General features: G+C 34.1%; 1 protein-coding gene across 3 annotated transcripts in view; it reads left to right on the top strand.

The window, feature by feature from the left end:
- Positions 1-19209, top strand: part of LOC106467426 (leucine-rich repeat-containing protein 40-like) — a 69625-nt gene extending 50416 nt beyond the window's left edge. For 2 of the 3 annotated variants that reach the window (XM_022395608.1, XM_022395609.1), the window contains 5 exons: positions 955-1062; positions 1588-1698; positions 1976-2053; positions 12275-12460; positions 16936-19209. In XM_022395608.1, the coding sequence (XP_022251316.1) occupies positions 955-1062; positions 1588-1698; positions 1976-2053; positions 12275-12460; positions 16936-17041 (589 nt within the window). In that variant the 3' untranslated portion in view covers positions 17042-19209. Of the gene's footprint in view, positions 1-954; positions 1063-1587; positions 1699-1975; positions 2054-12261; positions 12461-16935 lie in introns of those variants that run through there. The other variant, XM_022395610.1, reaches the window with a different exon arrangement.
- The last annotated feature ends 2522 nt before the right edge of the window (positions 19210-21731 follow it).

A 21731-nucleotide genomic window follows, 5' to 3' on the forward strand; every position in this document is an offset into this window, starting at 1 on the left:
GTTTACCATAATATCTAAAGGTGGTAAATGGATATCATGTTTTATCATTGGTTGTGTATCAAAATATCTATATATGCTAATCTTGAGTTATTTTCTGCAGCTAAGCTAAAACTTTGTGGGATATTATTCAAGTAGCAGAAAACAGTTTGTGTTTCTGCAACAGGAAAACAGTAAATATTTAATCAATATAATGTATATTGTGAGGCAATTAAAGGTTGTTGGACATTCTTTCAGACTCCATTTTTCATCATAACTTAAAAGTGCAAGTCAACATCTTTTACTGAACCTGTCAACTTGATCATAAGTATAAAATGTGATTAGTGTATTGCAAAAGACAAACTTAGTAAATACATGTTCTATTAAAACTTCACTTATAATATCTGAGAAGAAAAAAGGTAAACCAGTAGGTTCTTCCAGAGGAGTATTAACGTAGAATTAAGGTGATAACTAACATGACCGTGGATTCTTTCATTATGTTCTGTAGGGAGGAAACTAAAATCTCTTAAATTATTAATTACAGCCATCATCACTGTAAAATTTTAAGTTATGTTGAATAAGGAGAAAACACTGAAATAAATGATTAATTCCAGCCATGTGCTTCTGAAATCTTATTTGTTTGCAAGAAAATATTCAAGGAAGCTTAACAAATCACATCTGAGAATAAACAGCTGAAATGCTGTTTGTACATACATTTAATTTTAACTCTCAAATGGATGATAGAAGGGATAAGTAGGATAAAAAACATGCTGTTAAACATGACATGTTTCCATATTTGTTAAACTTAAAATACAACGTTACTCATGTAAACTTTGTATTTAGAATTACAAAATACTCTTTTTACATGTAATTTCTGCCATTCAATAGAGAGGAAATGTTAAAGTTTGATCATGTAATCATATTTTGAGTAGCTTTTGTAGAAGCCATTGTCTTAATCTTTTCTTCATTGATTTATAGTGGCAAAGTTTTAAACAACATTCCAGAGGAGCTTGTGAAGAAAGCTGCCGAAGAAGAAGTAACATCAATAAATCTTAGCAAAAATGCTTTAACTGATATTTCACCATGGTGAGATTGATTTATTGTTTTCCTGTCCTTTAGAAGTATCTAGTGATTTTATAGTAAGACCTTGACTGGTTAATTAGATTGTCATCGTAATTAAATTGTGTGTGAAAGTTGTATTATGTTACTTATGTTGGTAACTGTGCCGTATATTAGTAAGAATGATTATCTTTTTACATTATTAAGGCCTGTTATTATTAATGTTTATATTAATAGTATAGTGTTCTTAAGTTTTTAAGTGACATTATGTTGATTATGCTAGTAAGAAGTATTGTGTTTTTATGTTGGTTTCGCCATTATATTAAGCATACTAAATGTATCTAACAGGTCTTATTAATAAGAAGTGTAAAGTTTTCTGTAAATCAAACACAGATATTTAGTAGATGTCAATTTGAATTTTACATGTTTAATTATTTTTCATTATCTTGGTTAAACGTAGGTCTACTTCAAAGAAACATGTGATGATGTGTTTTTTTCATAGTTTTAAAAAATCAAAATTATTTTTGTCTAATTGTTGATTTTGTTTTCTAGTTTAGATATTCTGGCATCAAAAGTGTCAGAACTAAATCTAGCCTTCAACAAGTTTTCATCATTGCCTCAACTTGTTGGGAATTTCTCAAAACTTTTGTACCTAGACTTGAGGTAAGACTTGGAATTGTAGAGTTTATTTACTTCATTTAATATTACAGAAATTGTGTCTTATGTTTCACCTCTTTTTGTAGGATGTCTGATATTATTTTTAAATATCAAGATTTAATAACAGCTTTTGGGACTAAAAGAATTTCTCGAAGAAAGAAATTTACTGATAGAAGTAGTCACTATACGTGATATTTTTATGACATTTGGATTCTGTCTGTATTAAATTTCAGGTAATATGTCTTAGTAAAAAGCATTAAGTGATGTTTATTTTATTTTATAGAAATAACCAGCTAGGTGACTTGCCCCTGGAATTGTCAAAGTTATCAACATTGAGAGAGTTATACTTGTGTAACAATAGGTATGTTTCAGTCTAAAAAGTGGGTTAAAGTCATATATAGTTATTGCCAAACTTATCTGTATTCAAACCTCAAATTTGTTTAAAAAAACATAATTTCATTTTTACATCATGTGTTTTTGTGCGAAATATGATTATAAGTTATATATAACACTAACTGTAAGAGCTGTACATGTTACGAAAGCTAAACTTATACAGTAGATATGTTTTAATGCAACATTGTGTCTGTGTAATATACAGATTAAATATTTTGTCTGTGTTATGTGTGTTGAGAGAGTTAAACTTGTACAGAAGATATGTTTTAATGTTACATTGTGTCTATATAATATATGGATTAAATATTTTGTCTGTGTTGTGTGCATTGAGAGAGTTCAACTTATACAGTAGATATATTTTAATGTTACCCTGTGTCTGTGTAATATACAGATTAAATATTTTGCCTATGTTATGTGTGTTGAGAGAGTTAAACTTATTCAGAAGATATATTTCAATGTTTAATTGTGTCTATAATACACACAAGTCTAATTGGTTTGTGGGGGGGAGGAGTTATATGTTTCAATATTCAATACCATTGTATGGATTAAAATAGAATTTAAAATAACAGTTGCAATATTGAACAGTTGCTCTGTTTTACCTATGGTTTAAATATTTCTTACATGTGTTCCATACTGAAAATAACTAGAAGATATTTATCACTGAGCTGTAAACTTTACCTTTGTATCAAAGCACAATTGATGATTTTTAATATGAAGATTTGTTTGTAAAATGTAATTTAAAAATACTAATGCTTGTAAGAATTAAAACATTTGTTTCAAATACAAGTGACATTAATGACTTTTTTTCTTGATACTAAGGATAATTGAAATATTAATACCAGGATTCATAAAAAGTAGTGTGTTTATTAGAACTTTCACAAGTTGAAAATTCTGGACAAAATGCTGTAAAGTAACATTTGGCTGTATACTGAGTGATGTAAAAAAAAAATGTTTGATTTTTACACAACCCAGTCATTCACCAGCATGGCAATGTAATAATATTTAGAAATACATGTCATTAGGTTTACTAACTATCCAAGCATCATGTGCCTGGCTATCCAGCTTTTAGAGTCTCTTCCCATCTCTCCATTCTACAGTGTTTGTTTCCACATCTTTACTCTTATTATCAAAAACTTGTGTCTTTTACTGTCATCATCACCCATACTAACACTACAATACAAGACACAAACATAAAGTTTTATTATTGTAATTTTTTCCAGTTACCAGTTTTTCTGCAGATTTAAGAGTTCATACAGTACACAGACTACAAATTATCAAGTGCCACAAAACTTGACAATAAGATTTAATATGCACCATAAATGCCTTGTCTTTCAAATTTTCATAGTTTGATGACAATGTCACTAATGTTTACTCACTAGCATTACCTAAGCCTAGCATTGGCTGAGAAAATAGATCAATTTTTGGTTCCATAGATGCTGAAATTTAGTCGCCTCAAACTAATTAAATCACTGTTAGGAATGTTTTGTAAGCATAGCCTCAACCTGTATTTTTTGTGCACAAACTCAAATAATTCTTTGAATTATGAAAATAAACAAGTAAACTATTAATTTAAATGAATATAAAATACATTTTCAAAGTATCTTAAAAAAATGTAAACAATTCCTACAGTTTTTAAAATGGATATACTTGGCACCACATGTATATCAAGTAATAATGTGTATCTTATTTGTAGGTTCATATATGTATGGATTTACTTGGAACTTGTATGTACTAATATGATACTTATGTGTGTGTGTGTGTGTGTGTGTGTGTGTATATATATATATCGCATTACCGTTCTTGGTCCATGTTGTCACCTTAAAGTCATAAAAGATAATGTCTGTGGTAATAGCACCCAAATACATTGGGGATATCCCATCTATCAGACAAAATCCAAACGTTGATATTAAACTAGTCAGCCATCATTAAAAATCAATTAAAGGTACGGAGTTAAGTGCTAACATCCAAAACATCTTAACTCCTATTGCATTTTACTGTCTGTAGGCAGTTTGTGGGAAGGCAGTTACCCTGAGAGTTCTTAAAGTAGGGAAATATTGGAGAATCAGATTAGGGAATTTAGTTTTTAATATAAAGTAAAACTTGTAATAAGATGCTTGGAACATGTTTATAAAAAAAAAAAAACTGTTTGCTTAATTGAATTAACATGAAAGAGATAACATTAACCATAGAGAATGATAAAAACCTTATAACCCAAGCACTTTCATGATCACAGTGAGGTTACCCAACTGATAATACATTCAGGGGCAAACTGTTTGCCCCTGAAGAAAAAAGGTCTACCTTTCGAAAGTACTTGGGTGGCAGGGTTTTATCATTTTATATATGTATTCAGCCCTACTAATAATGTCATATTTTGATGAAATACAAATAATGTAAACAATGTTTTTATTGAAAACGATAGTGATCAAACTTAACACTGATATGTGTGAAGGAGGTTAAATGTCAGCAAAACCTGCAAAGTAAATATATAAATTGAAATTTGGTGATTGCATAAGTATTCAGACCCTTGCGGTGGATTCCTGTACGTGGTGAACGAACCTCCCAGGGAAGGTTCTGTATTTTCAATTTATCTCCTCAGGGATCTAAACATTTACCCACGTGTTTACCATGTGTGCCGACCCGTGAAGAGGAGGAGAGGACCCTGGTGGTTGATTGGTATCTGGGGCACTGCAACACAGGTGGCATTGGGGTGATACCCCCAGGATCAATCAGCTGGTGCTATTGGGCTAGGGTCAACTGAGTACCTGTGTTGGGTGTTCTCAATGGGTGTTGTGGACATTGTTTCTAATGCTAGTGTTTGGGTATAGTGCTCATGAAACCCTGGCATTGCTGCAGTTTCTTTGTTTTGCATTGTAGTGCATCCCCTTGTAGGACCCCCATGGTGGGTGGGGTCAGTGGGCACTGACTTTTTTTCCTTATATTATGGATCCCCCAAATCCTTATAAAAATAAAATAATAATAAAAACAGCTCATAGATAAGCGACCATGTCTGAAAGACTCTAAACAGCAGTCTCCACCTCTTTCTGCACCTTTACCTCCTTTTCTCATCATGCACTTTTTTGTCAGACAAACCTATAGGGCAAATGCCTCCCTTTTTTTATTCAGAATGGATTAGAGGGGCTTGCTGGCTCTCCAAAGTGAGACAAGAAGCTACGTTCTGGGGACATTATGGTGGAAACATCTACCCCAAAACACAGTGAACTCCTCTTGAATTGAAGGCCATTGGGATATACCCATTGATGTTACTCCCCATGCTACTTTAAATTCCTCATTAGGAGTTATTGTCAAGAGGGATTTAACAAACATTCCCGAGTTGGAGATCCTCGCTGGTTTCTCCAGTCAAGGAGTTTCTGCTGTGCGATGCATCTCCACTCGTAAGGACAGAATTATGCTTCTGACTAATGTTTTCATTCTGATATTTACATCACCACATCCACCTGCCACTGTCAAGTCAAGTTATCTGAACTGTAAGCTACGACTTTATATTCCTATTCCTCTCTGGTGTTTCCAGTGTAAGTGGTTTGGACATTCAAAGACATCTTGTTGTGGTTCTTGTGTTTGTTGTGGTGGCAAAGACTACAATGGCTATGAATGTCAACTGGACCCTCACTGCATTAATTAAAGTGGTTCCCACCCCTATTACTATCGTTCTGGTACTAAATGGGTGGAGGAGAAAGAGGTACCACATTTAAAAACTCTTAACAGTGTTTCTTACCCTGAGGCTCAGAAGTTATTATCCCCTATCTCGGACATATGCCGCTGCACTATGCTCCACTGCTACAGTGGGAGTGCAGATGGACCTTTCTGTGCCTCTGTCAAAGCCATTTTCGGATCATGTGAAGAGCCTTTTGCCTTCAATAGATAATTGAGTTGACAAGTCAACATCTGCTCCTATCTCAGTCTCCACCATTCCTACAAGTGACTGCCTGGGTCTACCTCCTTTGATCCCAGGTTCAGGTGTCTGCTCAGGTCCATCTTCTTTGACTCCAAGATGCAGAGTGATTATTCGTTCATGCCCTCAATTGCTGGAATCTAAGTCTAATGACAGAGATCTGCCCACTCGACTAAGAACAAGATACATGAAGGTTGACAGACCTTCTTCTAGTAAAGAAAAACGGCGTGGTCGTAAACACAAGGGTTCTCTGTCCAGTTCTCCTCCACTTTGGTACAGTGAAACTGTCAAGGTTTTCATTCTAATGTGGATGACATTAAGGCCCTGATTGATTACTATCATCCCATGTTTTCCTTACAGGAAATATTCCTGAAACCTGCCTGTGTCACTCGATACACCCTTAAAGGCTGTAGCCATGTGTGTTTCCTTGGATTGCACCATCACTGTTTGTTCTCTCTACCTGTCTCCTGGAGAGACTTATGATCAATCAGACTTTGATGCTCTTGTTGAACAGTTGCTATCTCTCTTTTTCATCCTGGGAGACTTAAATGGACACAATCCCCTCTGGGGTGGTGCTAATATTGATAGGAGGGGTCATTCTGTAGAGCATATGATCTCAGATCACAACCTTTCTTTCTTCGATACTGGTTTTTATACTTATTTTGATGCACCTAGTCAGTCTTTTACTGCCATTGATCTATCTATCTGCTCCCCTTCACTTTTCTCTTGCATTTCTTGGAGGGTTGACAGTGACCCATAGGGCAGTGATCATTTTCCTGTCTATTTTGAGGGAGATTACCCGGGGCATTGCCACCCGACCCAAGTGCCATGGTGGAAGATGGACCAGGCTGACTGGCTCTGTTTCACCTCTCTTTTGGAACTTGATTCTGCTGTCATTAGTCTTCCATCTATTAATGACTGCAAGGTTCATTATATACCTAAAACATCAACACATTTTGCACACAGTATCCTTGTCCATAGTGGTCTTCAGCCTGCCAGCAGGCACAGAAGGCTCAGAAATGGGCCTGTGATACTTTTCGCAGGTATTACATTCTTTCCAACCACATTGCTTTCCAGTGGGCCCATCTCTTTTACCAATATGTACTACTGGCACTTGTGTTAAAATTTTTTAAAATTATAATAAATAATTAAATTCAGTGTTTTGTATTAACACAATAAAAACTTTATTGAAGCCATGCTGCTTCCACTTTAAGATAGAAATATCTCTCTACATATATGTTTTGACGTGATCTACATCATCCTCAGGAATAACATACAAGACTATTTTATACTTTCCTCTTGTCACATTACTTCATTGTTATTTACATATTTTCTTGGTGTAATAAAAAAAATTATAATATTTTTTATTGTGTAAATACAAAATGTTGTTTTTAATTATTTATTATAATTTTTAAAAAATCTCTTTTACCAGATCCAAAGTCATATAGGACAAAATTCGGAAGGTCAGTGGGAGGTATTCTTTCCATCTTGCCCTTCAATGGCCAGGAAGTTGCTGATGTAAAGAACATTACCGATACTCTCAGTGAGAGCTTTTCTCATGCATCCAGAACTTCTGTTTCTTCCCCTGCCTTCTTGACCATCAAGTATTGGGCAGAGCAGTCACCTCTTTCATTTTGGGCCCATCATCTCTATGACTATAATTGCCCCCTTACACTGGTGGAACTCAAATTTGCCCTTCAATGGTCTAGCAGTACATCAGTCGGCCCTGATGATGTTCACTTGGATATGCTTCACCATCTCTCTCCATCCTCTCTTGCTATCCTTGTGGTTGTTTTTAACCAGATCTGGCAGGAGAATGTTTTTTCTGATGCTTGGCACCAGGCTATTGTCCTCCCTTTCTCTAAACCTGGGAAGGATCCCAAGATTCCTTCTAATTATCATCCAATTGCTTTGACTAGCTGTCTCTGTAAGGTCTTAGAGAGGATGGTTAATGCTCATCTTGTTTGGTTGCTCGATTCAAACAACCTCTTCTCACCCACACAGTGTGGGTTTTGTTGACAGCGCTACACCATGGACCACCTGAATCAACTTGAAACCGTGATCAGGGAAGCCTTCTTCAAGAAACATCTTGTCTTCTTGTTCTTTGACCTTGAGAAGGCTTACGACACTATATAGAGATTTGGCATTTTGCAGGACCTCCACTCATATGGGTTGTGTGGCCATTTACCCGTTTTTTATTCAGAACTTTTTAATAGACAGGCAATACCAAGTCTGTGTGAGGTCGACTCTTTCCCTTTCTTTTACACAGGAACTTGGAGTCCCTCAGGGCTATGTCTTGAGTGTCACACTTTTCAGTATCAAGATTAATGCTATCACTACACAACTTCCTCCTACTGTTGCAAACGAGCTCTATATCGACGACTTCCACATCTTGTGTCAGTTATCGAACATGAGGTTTATTGAGCAGCAGCTTTAGACTGCCCTCAATCACTTGTTGAAGTGGACAACATCAAATGCTTTTACCTTTTCATTTTCCGAAACGGTTTGCATGCATTTTTGCCACCAGTGGGGTATACATCCTGATCCTGAGCTCTGTCTCGGCAATGTTGTTCTTCCTGTCATTCCTGAGGCAAAGTTCTTGGGGCTTATCTTCGACTGTAAGCTTACTTTCATTCCTCATATAAAGCAGCTACGTGTTAAGTGTACAAGGGCACTGAAGATCCTCCATGTCCTCTCTTCCACCTCTTGGGGAGCTCATTATTGTTCTATTCTTAAGATCTATCATGCCCTCATTTGATCCAAACTGGGCTATGGGTCTCTGGTTCTACCAGGACCTCAGCCTTGAAGAAGCTGGACCCCATTCACCATCTGGGGCTTTGGCTCTACAAGGGGTCTTTCTGCACTTCTCCAGTCCAGAGTTTGTACACTGAGTCCCACGAACGTCCTCTTCACCTCTGCCATTTGCAACTTTCTCTACAGTATGCTACCGAGCTTCGATCCTTACCACATCATCCCATATGGTGTAGTGTGTCTCTTCCTCAGTGGGCCATGCTCTTTCAGAATAGATGGTCTGCAATTCCTTCTTTTGGCCTTCATATCCAGCTGCAACTGGATGAATTGGGTCTGGCATTGGATGATGTTTCTGTCCCCAATGATTAACCTATTTCACTATGGCTTATTACCTTTCCCAGATGTGAACTTTCTTGAGTCATCTGAGGAAAGCGGATACTCCCAATTGGAAGTATCGTCTTGTCTTTACTGAACATCTTTTGAACCATCCTCGTACTCCCATTTACGTGGATGATTCAAAATCAGGTGACTCTGTAGGCTCTGACATGGTTTGCTGTGGCTCTGTAGTTGCTTGCAGGATCCCCTCTGCAGTTACTGTGTTCACTGCCAAGTTGTATGCTATTTCTCTTGCCCTAGACCGTGTAGAAGCTGTGCAGTACACCAATTGTACTATTTACACTGACTATTAGCTAACTACTGTTCCTTGAATCGCTTAACTTTAGTTCTCACCCTGTTCCCATCGATATTCAGCAATGCAGCTACATCTGTCTGCTCTGATCCCGTCACAGCTGTGCCTATACCATATATGGACTACGGTCCTATATTGAAGGCTTGGTTTCGCATTAGTTGGCAGTTGTCTTGGAGTGAGCAACGTCATAACAAGCTTTTCCAGATCAAACCTTTTCTTATTCTTTGGCTGTCTTGTTTCTATAAGGATTGTAAGGAGGAAATTGTCCTGGCTAGGCTACGCATTGGTCATAGTTTTTAATTCATCATTTTCTTTTATCTGGGACTAATCTACCAATGTGTGGCCTTTGTGACACTCAAGTCACAATAGCCCACATTTCGCTGTCGTGCCATAATTACGATTCTGAGCAACAGCACCATTTTAGACACACATTTACTAAGGGTTTAGCCCTGACATTGGATGGTGTCATTGGCGATGGTAACACTGTCCAACTTGATTGTATTTTTAAATTTTTATGAGCCATTGGCCTTTTTAATTCTATTTAAGTCTTTTATCTGAATTTTGGACATTGTTTAGTTTTAACTCGATTTATTTTTACATTTTATAAAAAATTTACTTTTATGGGTTTTTTTTACCGGTTGTTTGGCACAGATAGCCTAGTTGCTTTGTGTCAAAAAATGCCAACCAACCAACCCTAAATCAGTACTTGGTGGAAGCACTTTTGGCAGCAATTACTGTTGTGAATCTTGAAATAGTATAATTTTTGCCCATTCTTCCTGAGAAAATTGCTCCAATTCTGACAAGTTCATTGGGGATCATTGATGGACTGCAGTCTTCAAATCTCGTCATAAATTTTCCATTGGATTCAAGCCAGGACTTTGACTGGGCCACTCCAGGGCATTCACTTTCTTCTTTTGAAACCACTCCAGTGTGGCTTTGGTCTAGTGCTTCGGGTCATTGTCCTGCTGAAATGGGAATCTTTGACCCAGTTTTACATTCTTGGCTGACTCATGCAGGTTTTCCTCTATGATTCACCTATACTTTGCACTATCCATCTTCCCCTTAATCCTGACAAGATTCCCAGTTCCTGCTGATGAGAAGCATCCCCATAAAATGATGCTGTCACCACCATGCTTGACAGTTATGATGGTGTTGACTAGATGATGAGCTGTGTTGGGCTTGTGCCAGACATAACAATTTAAATTTACATGAAAAGCTAAATTTTTGTCTTGTCTGACCACAAAACCTTCTGCCACATGTCTGCAGTATCATTTACATGCTTTGTCTCAAACTCCATACGAGATTTAAGATTATTTTTTTTTGATAATGGCTTCTTTCTTGCCACACACCCATACACGCCAGCTATGTGTAGGGACTGGGATATTGTCGATGTATGAAGCACATTCCACTTGTTAATGATGGACATCACTGTACTCAAAGAGATAATCAGTGACTTTGAAATGTTCTTGTAACCTGACTTATTTGGAAAGCTCCTTGGTCTTCATGGTTGGTTTGTCATAACACTGTGTGACAGATGCATTTACTCTAAATTCAAGTTAAAACACTTTGATTACACAAAAACAGAGATCATTACTTTCATTTTGTGACCTTTCAGAATATTTTTTTGCACCTGAATTGATTTAGGATTTCCATAGCAAAGGGGTTGAATACTTATTCTAATATTCTAAATATTAGCATTTTTTTAGCTTTCTTAGTTTGGAGTAGATTGTGTAGATTCTAAATATATAGTCTCATATGAAAATTCCATGATTGCAAGCTCAGGTGGCAACAAAATGTGGTAACTCTACAGGGGGGGAGGGGGGTGAATACTTTTGCAAGGCACTCTAAGTAGTAGTAAGGATAGGCCTAATTCCCAATAACTTCTGATCTAAGCAAGCTTTCCTACATAGATCAGAACCAAAGATTAACCAATTAAATAATGTAACTTATTTAATTTACTGATCTAACTATGAGTATACAATGTCATAAAACAAAAACTTGTAATGATTAGAATGTATTATCGGTTGGCTAACCTCACTGTTTAGCTGTAATCTGAATAGTATTTCATGAGGTTTTACCCATTTAAGTTAGTTATAAATCTATATAGTAAAGCTAACTATGCAAAATAATCATCATAAGAAAAATGTATGATGTATCAGTACATGTAGTAAGAACATTTGTAGAGAAATTTATAATAAAGCTTCAGATAAAGTATTTGTGTCCTGTTTTCTTGTGATCTGTTTAGACCTTCTATGTAATAGCCATGTGCGGTATCTGTATTGCAACATTTATGTGATAACATGTCATTTTTTGTTGTATTTCAAAATTTGTAATGCATACTGAAAGGATTTGCACATTTTGATAAAAAAATTAGAAAAAATTACCTTTACACTCCAAATATATTAACCCTGATGAAGCTGCAAATGCGAAACGTTGGTTAAAATAAAAATATATTCTTTTATATTAATCTGTAGTGTAAAGGTCATCTTTTCTAAACTTTTATCATAATTGCAATTGCTGTATTTCAACCTTTATGTTATAACAGTATGTGATAACTATATTTCAATCTTTATGTGATTGCTATTTTTTTATGTTTGTGATAGCTGTACCAAGACATTTATTTAAAATACATACAAAGTAGCAGTTCTCATAACTTTATGGTATGAAATTTGCGTGACATGAAATTTTATAGTTCTTTAAATCTTTATTTGATGTGCTTTATTGATATGTTTCTTGGGATGTTTGTGATAATTCTTTTTAATTTGGTAACATTAATAAAAAAGATCTTGCGAGTTGAAGGTTTTAATGATTTATTATCAATAAAAAGTATCATTCACCAGATTTGAGAAGATCCCAACTGTGGTTTTCACTTTTGATAAGCTGGAGATCCTGTTTGCATCAGACAACAGGATCACGTCCATCAATGTTTTGGGGCTTACCAAACTTCCTATTCTTACTGTATTAGATCTTCGTAATAACAACATCACAAACGTTCCTCCAGAGCTTGGAAACTTAAGACAGCTAAGGTAAGCAATAAAAAAAATACCTGAGAAAATTAAGATGAAAGTAGCTCCTCTGAGAGAGAGAAACAAAAAACACTTCAGTATTTATGAAAATAGTTTAATCACCAAAGAAATGAATGTTAGGAAAGTAAGTCTACGTAAGATATGATAGTGATTCTCATCTGGAGCAGTGTCCATTCTGACTTTTAAAACTTTCAAGTAACCCCTGAAGAAGGAAGGTTTATCTTGTACATGACTTGTTAAGGAACATAAATTTATGAATAAAGTATTTTTTCTGAGCATACTGTTATCTGAAACAGGTAGTGACATTTCTACTCATACACTGGTTGGTAACTATATGATTTCTAAGCATTACTGAACTTATAGTTTCTTTATAATACTGATGAAGGTGATATGCTATATAGCATTTTTTTTTGCTTTTTCAAAAATTATTGAAACATACTGATGAGGCAAATGTGAAATGTAAAATTTTCAGAAAGTACTTTGTCATTCAACACCAAATATTAAAAAGAAAGAGACTGAAAAGGTCTGTCCTTAATGGGCAGTGCCGATTGTTTCAAGGTGCCAGTTAATCAAGCTTCTACTGTACTCATATTTCAAACTGTGATATCCCACATGCATTATTATAATTAAAAGCCATTTGCTATCTGTTTGCCCAGCACACCAAATAATTTAAGTCTTTTTGTAAAGTAGCAGCAGCATCCTCTTCATATCTAGCAACACCCAAAACTTTGATGTCATCAACATATTTAAGTAATTTATTGATCAGTCCTTCTTTTATGTTATTGACGTAAATAAAAAAAGAGCAAAGGTCTTAAGACTGAGCCCTGAGGTTTACCATTTGTGACATTAATCCAGTTTAGCTCTAATCCATCTAAAATAATCCTCTGCTTTCTTCCAACCAGCCAGTTTTTTTAATCCAATAAGCCAACCTATCCAAGCATTTTATGTGGTGCTTTCTGAAATGCTTTTTAAAAATCCAGATATAGCACATCCACACCTGTACCCTCATCTACATAAGCAGTAACCTATTCAAAGAATGTCAAAATATTAGTAAGGCAAAATTTTACCCTAGTAAAACCAAGCTGACTGTTCAATAAAATTGAAATTTTTTTAAAATGACTATGCAAAGCATCTATGCACGTGTATAACCAATTAGCAGTACAGAGACTTAGAAACAATCAGCTAAGCTATCCTGAAACTAAATATGTTTACAAACCAAATGGAAATCTGTATCCAGCTTAAATATGCTTACACATTCAACTTATAATTATGTGAAACGTAACTGTTTACTCTGTATAATTTAAACAAGTACAATAACCCAAAGTTTAAAAATAACATATTTAGATTTCATATTAATGTACATTATTTTTGGTGGAGATAATATATTTTTAAATAACTTCTTAACACATATTCATTGGTTTGAGTGAAGTACAAAATATATTGCCTACAGATTTCAATACTTTTTTTTACTATTTGTAACCAAAATAAACCTTGCAATAACAGGCACTTCAATATTTCAGATTAAGGGCAGTGTCTTTAGTCTCGTTCTCTATACAGGCATTCAATAAAGGGGGCAGTTATTTTTGTATGCCTGAACGGTATACCACTAAATTCCAAACATTCCGGAAGGATGACCATTATTCAAACACTTGTGATGTTTATTGGATTGGCTCTGAACCATATACTGTAATAAACGTTTTTACGAATGCAATCTTATTACTCTGGGGAATTCTTATTGTAAACACTGTAGGATACATAAGCTGACATTCCACATTATGTTCTCGGAGAAGAGGTCAAGTTGGCTCATTTCTGTGCATGTGCTTTGTTGGTCTCGAGAGTATTGTATTACAGTGGCACTTAAATGACCCAAGTGGTAATTTGTTGCTTTATTTTCAGTGGATTTTTTACTTGAGTCTTTGACAGTAAAATAAACACAGAAAATGAATGTGAAATATTTAGCAGTACAAACTCTAAAGAGATGTGCTTTGAAACTTTGTGACCAATAATAAAAAAAGGGCACAACTAATGCACCTGCTGAGACTTCCTGTCAACCATACTTCATGTCGTGGCAATGTGCAACTCACAAACACTTGTCCTGCATACACCAAACAAAATAGGTGGCTTTAAAATTCAGAAGTTTAGTACAGTCAGTATGGAATCCAGTTTTGTGTGGCTCATTGCTATAGAGAGCATTTGGATAAAGACAGAAGGATGCCCTTAATATCAAGGTTCTACTGTATGATTTTCATGGGAGTAACCATAAGTGTGTGATGAAAGAAAGTGATCGTGTTGTAATGGTTTATTAGTCTCTTAAGCTATCCAAGCAGTGTGCTGTTTCTAGTGGCAGGGCAAATATTATTATAGTATGTATCTACAGAGGTATTGAAAACAAGAGTTTATAATGTCATTGTATAGGTCATGGGTTAGGCCAAATTTGGAGTATTGTGTTTAGTCTTGGGCTCTTTACCTCAGAAAAGACATTGAATTGTTAGAAAGGGTTCAGAGGACGGCTAGTAGAATGGTACCTGGGATGTAGGGGCTGTCATATAAGGAGAGGTTAAGATCTTTAAATATCTAAGTATTAGAAGAGATGTGATTGAGGTGTTTAAGATAGTAATTCAAATTTAGGGACAGTGGCAAATACCCTTATTAGCTTTGCCATAACAAAGAAACAATTATAATGCCCCTACAGGTAACAGGCTAAGCATTGATAGTAATAGGAATCAAACTTAAGGCTTAAATAATAAGGCAACTTCCTTCCCCATGTTACTAGGCCATACTGGTCCAAAGCTTAAGAAATGTGAGGTTGAAAAATGACACATTGAGAGCTATAGGCCATGAATTTTCACAGAAGAGCTGCAGCCCAAAAGCAGTTGATAACAAAAACAAATGCACACTGTCGATTGGCATGAGGCAAGGCACACCGAACCTGGGCCATGGATCAAAGGAAATTGGCCCTGTGGAGCGACGAGTCATGTTAAAAAGCTCTTCCAGTCTGATGGATGTGTTTGGGTATGTAGGATGCCTGGAGAACTCTTATTACCTGAGTGTGTTATCCCAACAGTGAAGTTTGGAGATGGTGGTATCATGGTCTGGGGGAGCTTCTCATGTATGGACTAGGTCCACTGGTCGCAGCACGTGGATCCATGAATGCTGAGTCCTACATTGATGTTCTGAATAATTCTGTGTGTCCTACATTGTGGCAATTTTATGGTACTGGCTCTTACACCTTCCAACATAATAATGCTCCATGTCACAAAGCAAGAATTGTGAAGGCGTGGTTTGGAGAGAATAACATTGGAACATTGCAGTGGCCAGTAGAGAGAGTCCCGACCCCCAACTCGATAGAACATCTTTGGGATGAACTGGAATGCAGAATTAGGGCAATGCCAAGATGGCCCTCTTCAGTAATGGAGCTTGCTAATGCTTTAAAGGTGGAGTGGAGCACAATACCACCAGCTTTCTACCAGAAATTAGTAGACAGTGTTCCACAATGCTTTGAAGCAGTCAATAAGGCCAAAGTCGGGCCAACGAATAAAGACATGTTTTATTCATAACTACCTATGTCCCATGACTTTTGGTAGGATAGTGTATAGTACGTTTGTAGTTTCATGTGATTAGCAATAAAGATCTTAGCAATATTTGAATTACTGGGATAATTGGAATAATCAGAAATAATAATAATTGGAACTAATTTTGATTCGTTGATTATTTTCTTGAGTTGTGACACTAATCAATTACACTAAAGAAACTTGAATTAATTGAAAATATTGGTGAAAAATCATAATTGTAATATTATGATTACTAGATAGCTGGAATAATTTGAAACTTTAATTTCTGTTAGTTGATCATTTTTGTAATGATAGATTTAATCATAATTGAACTAATAGTTTCTCATAGGTAATTTATTACATTGATTAATCTATTTGATTGCCTAGGTCTAAACTGGTCATTTATTTTTATATTAAACCTGATGAAGAGCAATTGCTCAAAATGTTATTGATGAATGAAACAAGTTTTTCTTTCTTGGACATGTGTTTAAAAATACCTCTTATTATTCATCAAGATGTGGAAGCCTGTCCTGCTAAATATTTTACAAGTACAGGTTTGGTCACAATGAACAGCGGACTGTGTAAACCTTTTTTAACATAGGATAGACTTTGTTTATGGACGTTACTGCCAAGAGTGGAAATAGTTTGATTTATTTGTGACTGTCACTGTGTAGAAGTACATCAGCACTGTAGTATTTAATAGAAAGAAGAATTTTAATTGCATGAAGAACTTAAGACTTCAATTAGTAAAGTGAGTGATTTAATGTAATAATTTTTGGTATTAGACTTTCTGCACAGATATATATAGTTTTTATTACATAAACTGGAATGAATATATTTAGCAGTTCAAGCTTATTAAAGGGCAATGTATATATATATTGTGCAAATTAACTAAATGATGAAATATGATTTTGTACCTTTTAGGTCTTTAGTTTTAGAAGGAAACCCATTTCGTAACCCTCGTCCCGCCATTCTTGCAAAAGGAACTCCTGCTCTTCTCAACTACTTGAGAGACAGAATTCCATGCTGAGAAGATATGTTCCTATTTTTTTCTTGTTAAAATATCAGCTTCTGGTTTAAATTATATAAGACTTGTACTTGGTGTATTTATAATTTTCTAAGTCATTAGCATGTTATTTAGCCCTCTGCTTGATTTGTATCATTAAGAACATTGTAACTTTCTGTTTAGAAAATAAATATGTTTGGTATTCACTGCATAAACTTGTTTTTCAGTGCAATCTTCTGACTCTTTAACCACAGTTTTTCATAAGGTAATGAAATTATTGATTAACATTCATATCATGAAGAACTTTGGTTAAGGAGGCAGAAAGTAGCATTTAAAAACAAGTGTATATAGTGAATGTCCAATATCTTTGTTTTTTCTAATAAGGTTATCTACATAGTGAGCCTAAAACAACAGTTGTAACTTTCAGATTACTTACTGCTCACTAGTTGAGTTTAGTACTGAGACTGTGAAAAGGCTTTGGTAATGAAGTTTGGAGGTTCTCAACAGTCTGAACAAGAAAAGAAAATGTGTGTGATTACTTAATTTTTTTTGAAGTAACAGTTTTTGATCCCTATTTTACTGTTTACTTGCTAGATTTTGTACTGTTCTTACTATACATAAGTTTATATATATTAACCATAAGGTGTTTAAATTGTACTTAATTTTATGATTATGTTTTTGTATTATTATGCTCACTAGAATAAAAAAAAATTAAAATAAAGTGTAAAATCAAAGGTCATATTCTTCATGGTACATGGAAAAGATTTTTAGTATTTAAATTGGTGAGGTTTCCTAAAGCATTTACCTTGTTTCTAATGTTCACAGTGTTAGCTATCCAGCTTAGTCCAAAAAATTACACATTAAGATAGAAAGTATGACATTAGTCTACCAGGATGATCATTAGAATAGTATTTAAGCAAAACTGTTATCACCTTTTTTAATTCTAATGACTTTTTATTGTTTTACCTATCATTTTCAGATTTTTTAAAAGTGATCTATAAATAGCATTAGTAACAAATACTAATTTTTAGTTTTATATCCACTTATTTAGCAGATTTGGAATTTATTAATACATGAAGAAAAGATGTTGGAAAATTTCTTGCAAATATTAATAATTTTGAAAACTTTAAGAGTGATATTGGTTATGGGAATAAAATTATCACACATACAGTTGTTTAGGGTAATAAATGTACCTTTTTCACTACATTTTAACCCAGATCACATTTAGATGACAAAAAAGTGTTGTTGGGTAATTTCTTTATTGGATTTTATTGTATTAAGAGTGCAACTTACTAATGAAATAACTTTCTGATGAAATTTAGGTGAATGGACAGCACATGCTCCTGTTTTTGTTTTTTGATGATGATGAGACTAACTGCATAAAGCATTTTTGTGAAATGGTTTGATATATTTTTGTAATGTATATAAAGGTTGTTCAATGTCATAAGGAGTGCTAAGTTAATACATGGTTTGCACAAGTTAGAGCTTACTACTTATGTAATATAAGTTGATCAAAAACGTTAAAAAAAAGAGAGAAAAGTGTGTTTTAAAAGTCATTTGAAATTGATATTTATAGATCACAGTTTTAATACACCTTATTAAAAGAAAATTGCTACTGATTTTGATTTTAGAAAAGTTTGGAGCAAAGTGTGTTTCGTTTATGTTTTTAGGCCTCATGTTTTTCTTACTAGAGATTTGTTTTAGCTTTTCTGCTACTTTACATAATTATTTTCTAAATATTAACTAAATTTGGCTTTTAAAAGTGGATTATATTCAGCTCAGAAAAATGCACATTAATATTTACTTTGTTGTATGTCTTAGAAATGAAGGTTTCCTAAACATGGGTTAGTAATGGCTTGTAGAAGTAAAATATATATATCAGAAAAATTTTAAATAATTTTTGAAACTACATAAAAAAACATGTAATTTGTTAATTTTTTCTAATAATTTAAAATGATGGGAATTAAATGCTAGTTTTACATGAAACATATTAGTCATTATTTACAATCTGAAATAATGTTTTGGTTGGTAAACCTAAATCGGTGAAACATTTAGATAAAATGAAACTTTGAAATTAGTATTACACAACAGCTTAAAGAGTTATGTTTATTTCTGGGATTTTACTTTTTTCTAAATGTTTAATGAAAAACAAAACTATTTACAGAAAATAAAGCTGAAACATTTGGAAAAAATGTGTAAGATAAATTTTCAAAATAGTAGTATGTTTTTTTCTTTGACTAACCTAATAAAGTAATTCATAATTTCTCTAATTTTGAATAATAATATATTGAAAAAGAAGGTTTTATAATGTAGAATAAGATCTTAGTAACACCTAAAATTAAGTTTTTCTAGCTTTGAGGTTCTGTGTACCTAAAACTACCTATGTCTGTTATTGTAATAGATGGTAGGATTTTTATAATATTGCAACTGAAGTTCCAGATTTAGCCTTATCTAGTCCATACAAATTCAAATTTAATCAAAATAATTTACCACAAAAATAATTAAAAGTTTTAAAACACTCAAATTCAGTTCTTTGAAGTATTGGTTTTATCTTGAACTAAGAGAGACTCTCTCCACACTCACACTGGACGAGGACAGTAAGAATTCTATTATGTAACACACATCTGACAATGAGTCCAGGTGTGATATACTATAATCTGAAGTTATAGACATCACCAACTATTCCAAATAACTTATATAAGGAAGAAAAACCCCTAAATCATACCAATTTGTACAGGTATCTATGTCCAGTGCTATACCATGGGTAATGCGAGCAGTGCTTTGCACCAGGCACCAACTCGAATGAGTTTCCCAATTAACTAATAAAGTGAACTGATGACTGCTTGCCTGCATCAAATCAGCCTTTGCAGATGGGACAAACATTAATTTGTAGTGATTATAATAGTTTATATAATGTATTATTTATATTTGGAATCATAAGTTTTTGTGGGATTGGGTGGAAGGGCACCAAATTCATATGTTGCACAGAGCACCATTAAATATCGGTATGGCCCTGTCTGTGTCATCCCCATATCAAGGAGGGGTCACATATACTTAGGTGAGACACATTTCTAGCCATTTCCATATGATTTAACTTTTATGTAAGTAAATAGGTTTGTATGTATGTGTGATCTTTGGACATACGGTTAATGAAAAGCCCTGTAGAGGATCAGCAGTAAACTTGATCTTGTATGGTGAAAAGCTGTGGTTTGATACCTATGACACATGTAGAGCATATAGCCCCTTGCACTGCTTTGTGTTCAAACAAAATTACATCTTTAAAATTATTTTAGTTAATTTTCTGATTTAGGAAGAATTGTATAACATAAATCAAACAAATTGGTATTGATCCATCATACAAATGTTTCCTTAATGTTTCTCCAAGATTATTCATTTGTATATTGTACAACCATTTTCAAGGTCATAATTACAGTTGTTATTTGGTCAGGTCTAAGTACTGGAGCAACTTAATTGTTCATATTTTCTGGTAGGCTCTCATTTATAAAAGTTAATGATATTGGAAGATCAACTTTTATGATTTCATCTGACATTTGTTGAGCAATCATTTTCCTAATGCTGGTTTAGCCAGTATAATGGGTACACAACATTTTTAAAAAGCTGAGTGTAAATGGACACCATCCTGTGTGGGTTTGATGTATAGATACCCAGTAGTTTTAAATAACAACTAATTTGATTTTTGTGAGATGTGCATAAGAACAAAAATCATATTAACAACTTCTTTGATGGGAGTCCATCCACAATTAAAATATCATGATAATTTTTGTTGATTAAAAAAATAAAAAGAGTTAGAAAATACAAATTTGTTTAAACAAAAGTTTTAATGTGAATCCTTAAATGATTAATAACAGCAGCTCTCTCATTTGTAGAAGGATATTTTTTAATCAAACACTCTGCCATGATTTAGTTGAGGGGGTGGCAAGCTGCTTGAATACCAAAATTTAATATTTTTTGTATTTATATATTTGCATAAAGCCAGAGAAATTTACACACTTTACCAATGTATTTTAACAAAACCAAAAATAAGTACATAAACAAGCTGAAAAAATTCAAAAGAATAAATATTTTAAGCACTTAGTATATTGCTAAAAGTCAAACGTCAAGGATGAAGTTGAATAAAGTTTTTTGCTACATGTTTCATGATTCAAAAATTGCATGCATGGGGATAACACCAAGATTTCCCATTCTGGGCACACTCATGGTTTTTCATAATCATGAATAGATTCTTCGAAGACAAGAAAAGCTTTGCTCAGCTTTAACACTGCTAATGGGAACACAAGAAGAATCTCCCGTACATTAGGGAAAAAGCAAGCATCTGTAATTATGTGCAAGACTGAAGTTATACTTTTCTTGTGCTATTGTTACAAGTATATTTCCATCTAGGTTTGGCAATATATGCTCTCATTTATCAAATAGGATAGTGCAAATAGCTTCAACATGCATGTCTTTAGCTAACTCAGGTATTAGGCTCCACAAATCAAATTGAGCTTGTTTGTTTTCACCAAGTCTACTTTCTAATTGAGAAATGATATAATCCAAGAAGGGAATTACAATGGACTTTTTCAATTATCTTTTATGGATTCAGCTGGTGTGCTGTCACCCACATCACCTTTGTATACACATTCTGCAATATCATATGTTGTGTGCCTTTTAGTCCATCTTGTTTTACATAAACTTTGAAGTTGAAAAACTTTAT

The sequence above is a fragment of the Limulus polyphemus genome, unplaced genomic scaffold (genome assembly GCF_000517525.1).
Source record: "Limulus polyphemus unplaced genomic scaffold, Limulus_polyphemus-2.1.2 Scaffold2611, whole genome shotgun sequence".
Taxonomy (NCBI): Eukaryota; Metazoa; Arthropoda; class Merostomata; order Xiphosura; family Limulidae; genus Limulus; species Limulus polyphemus.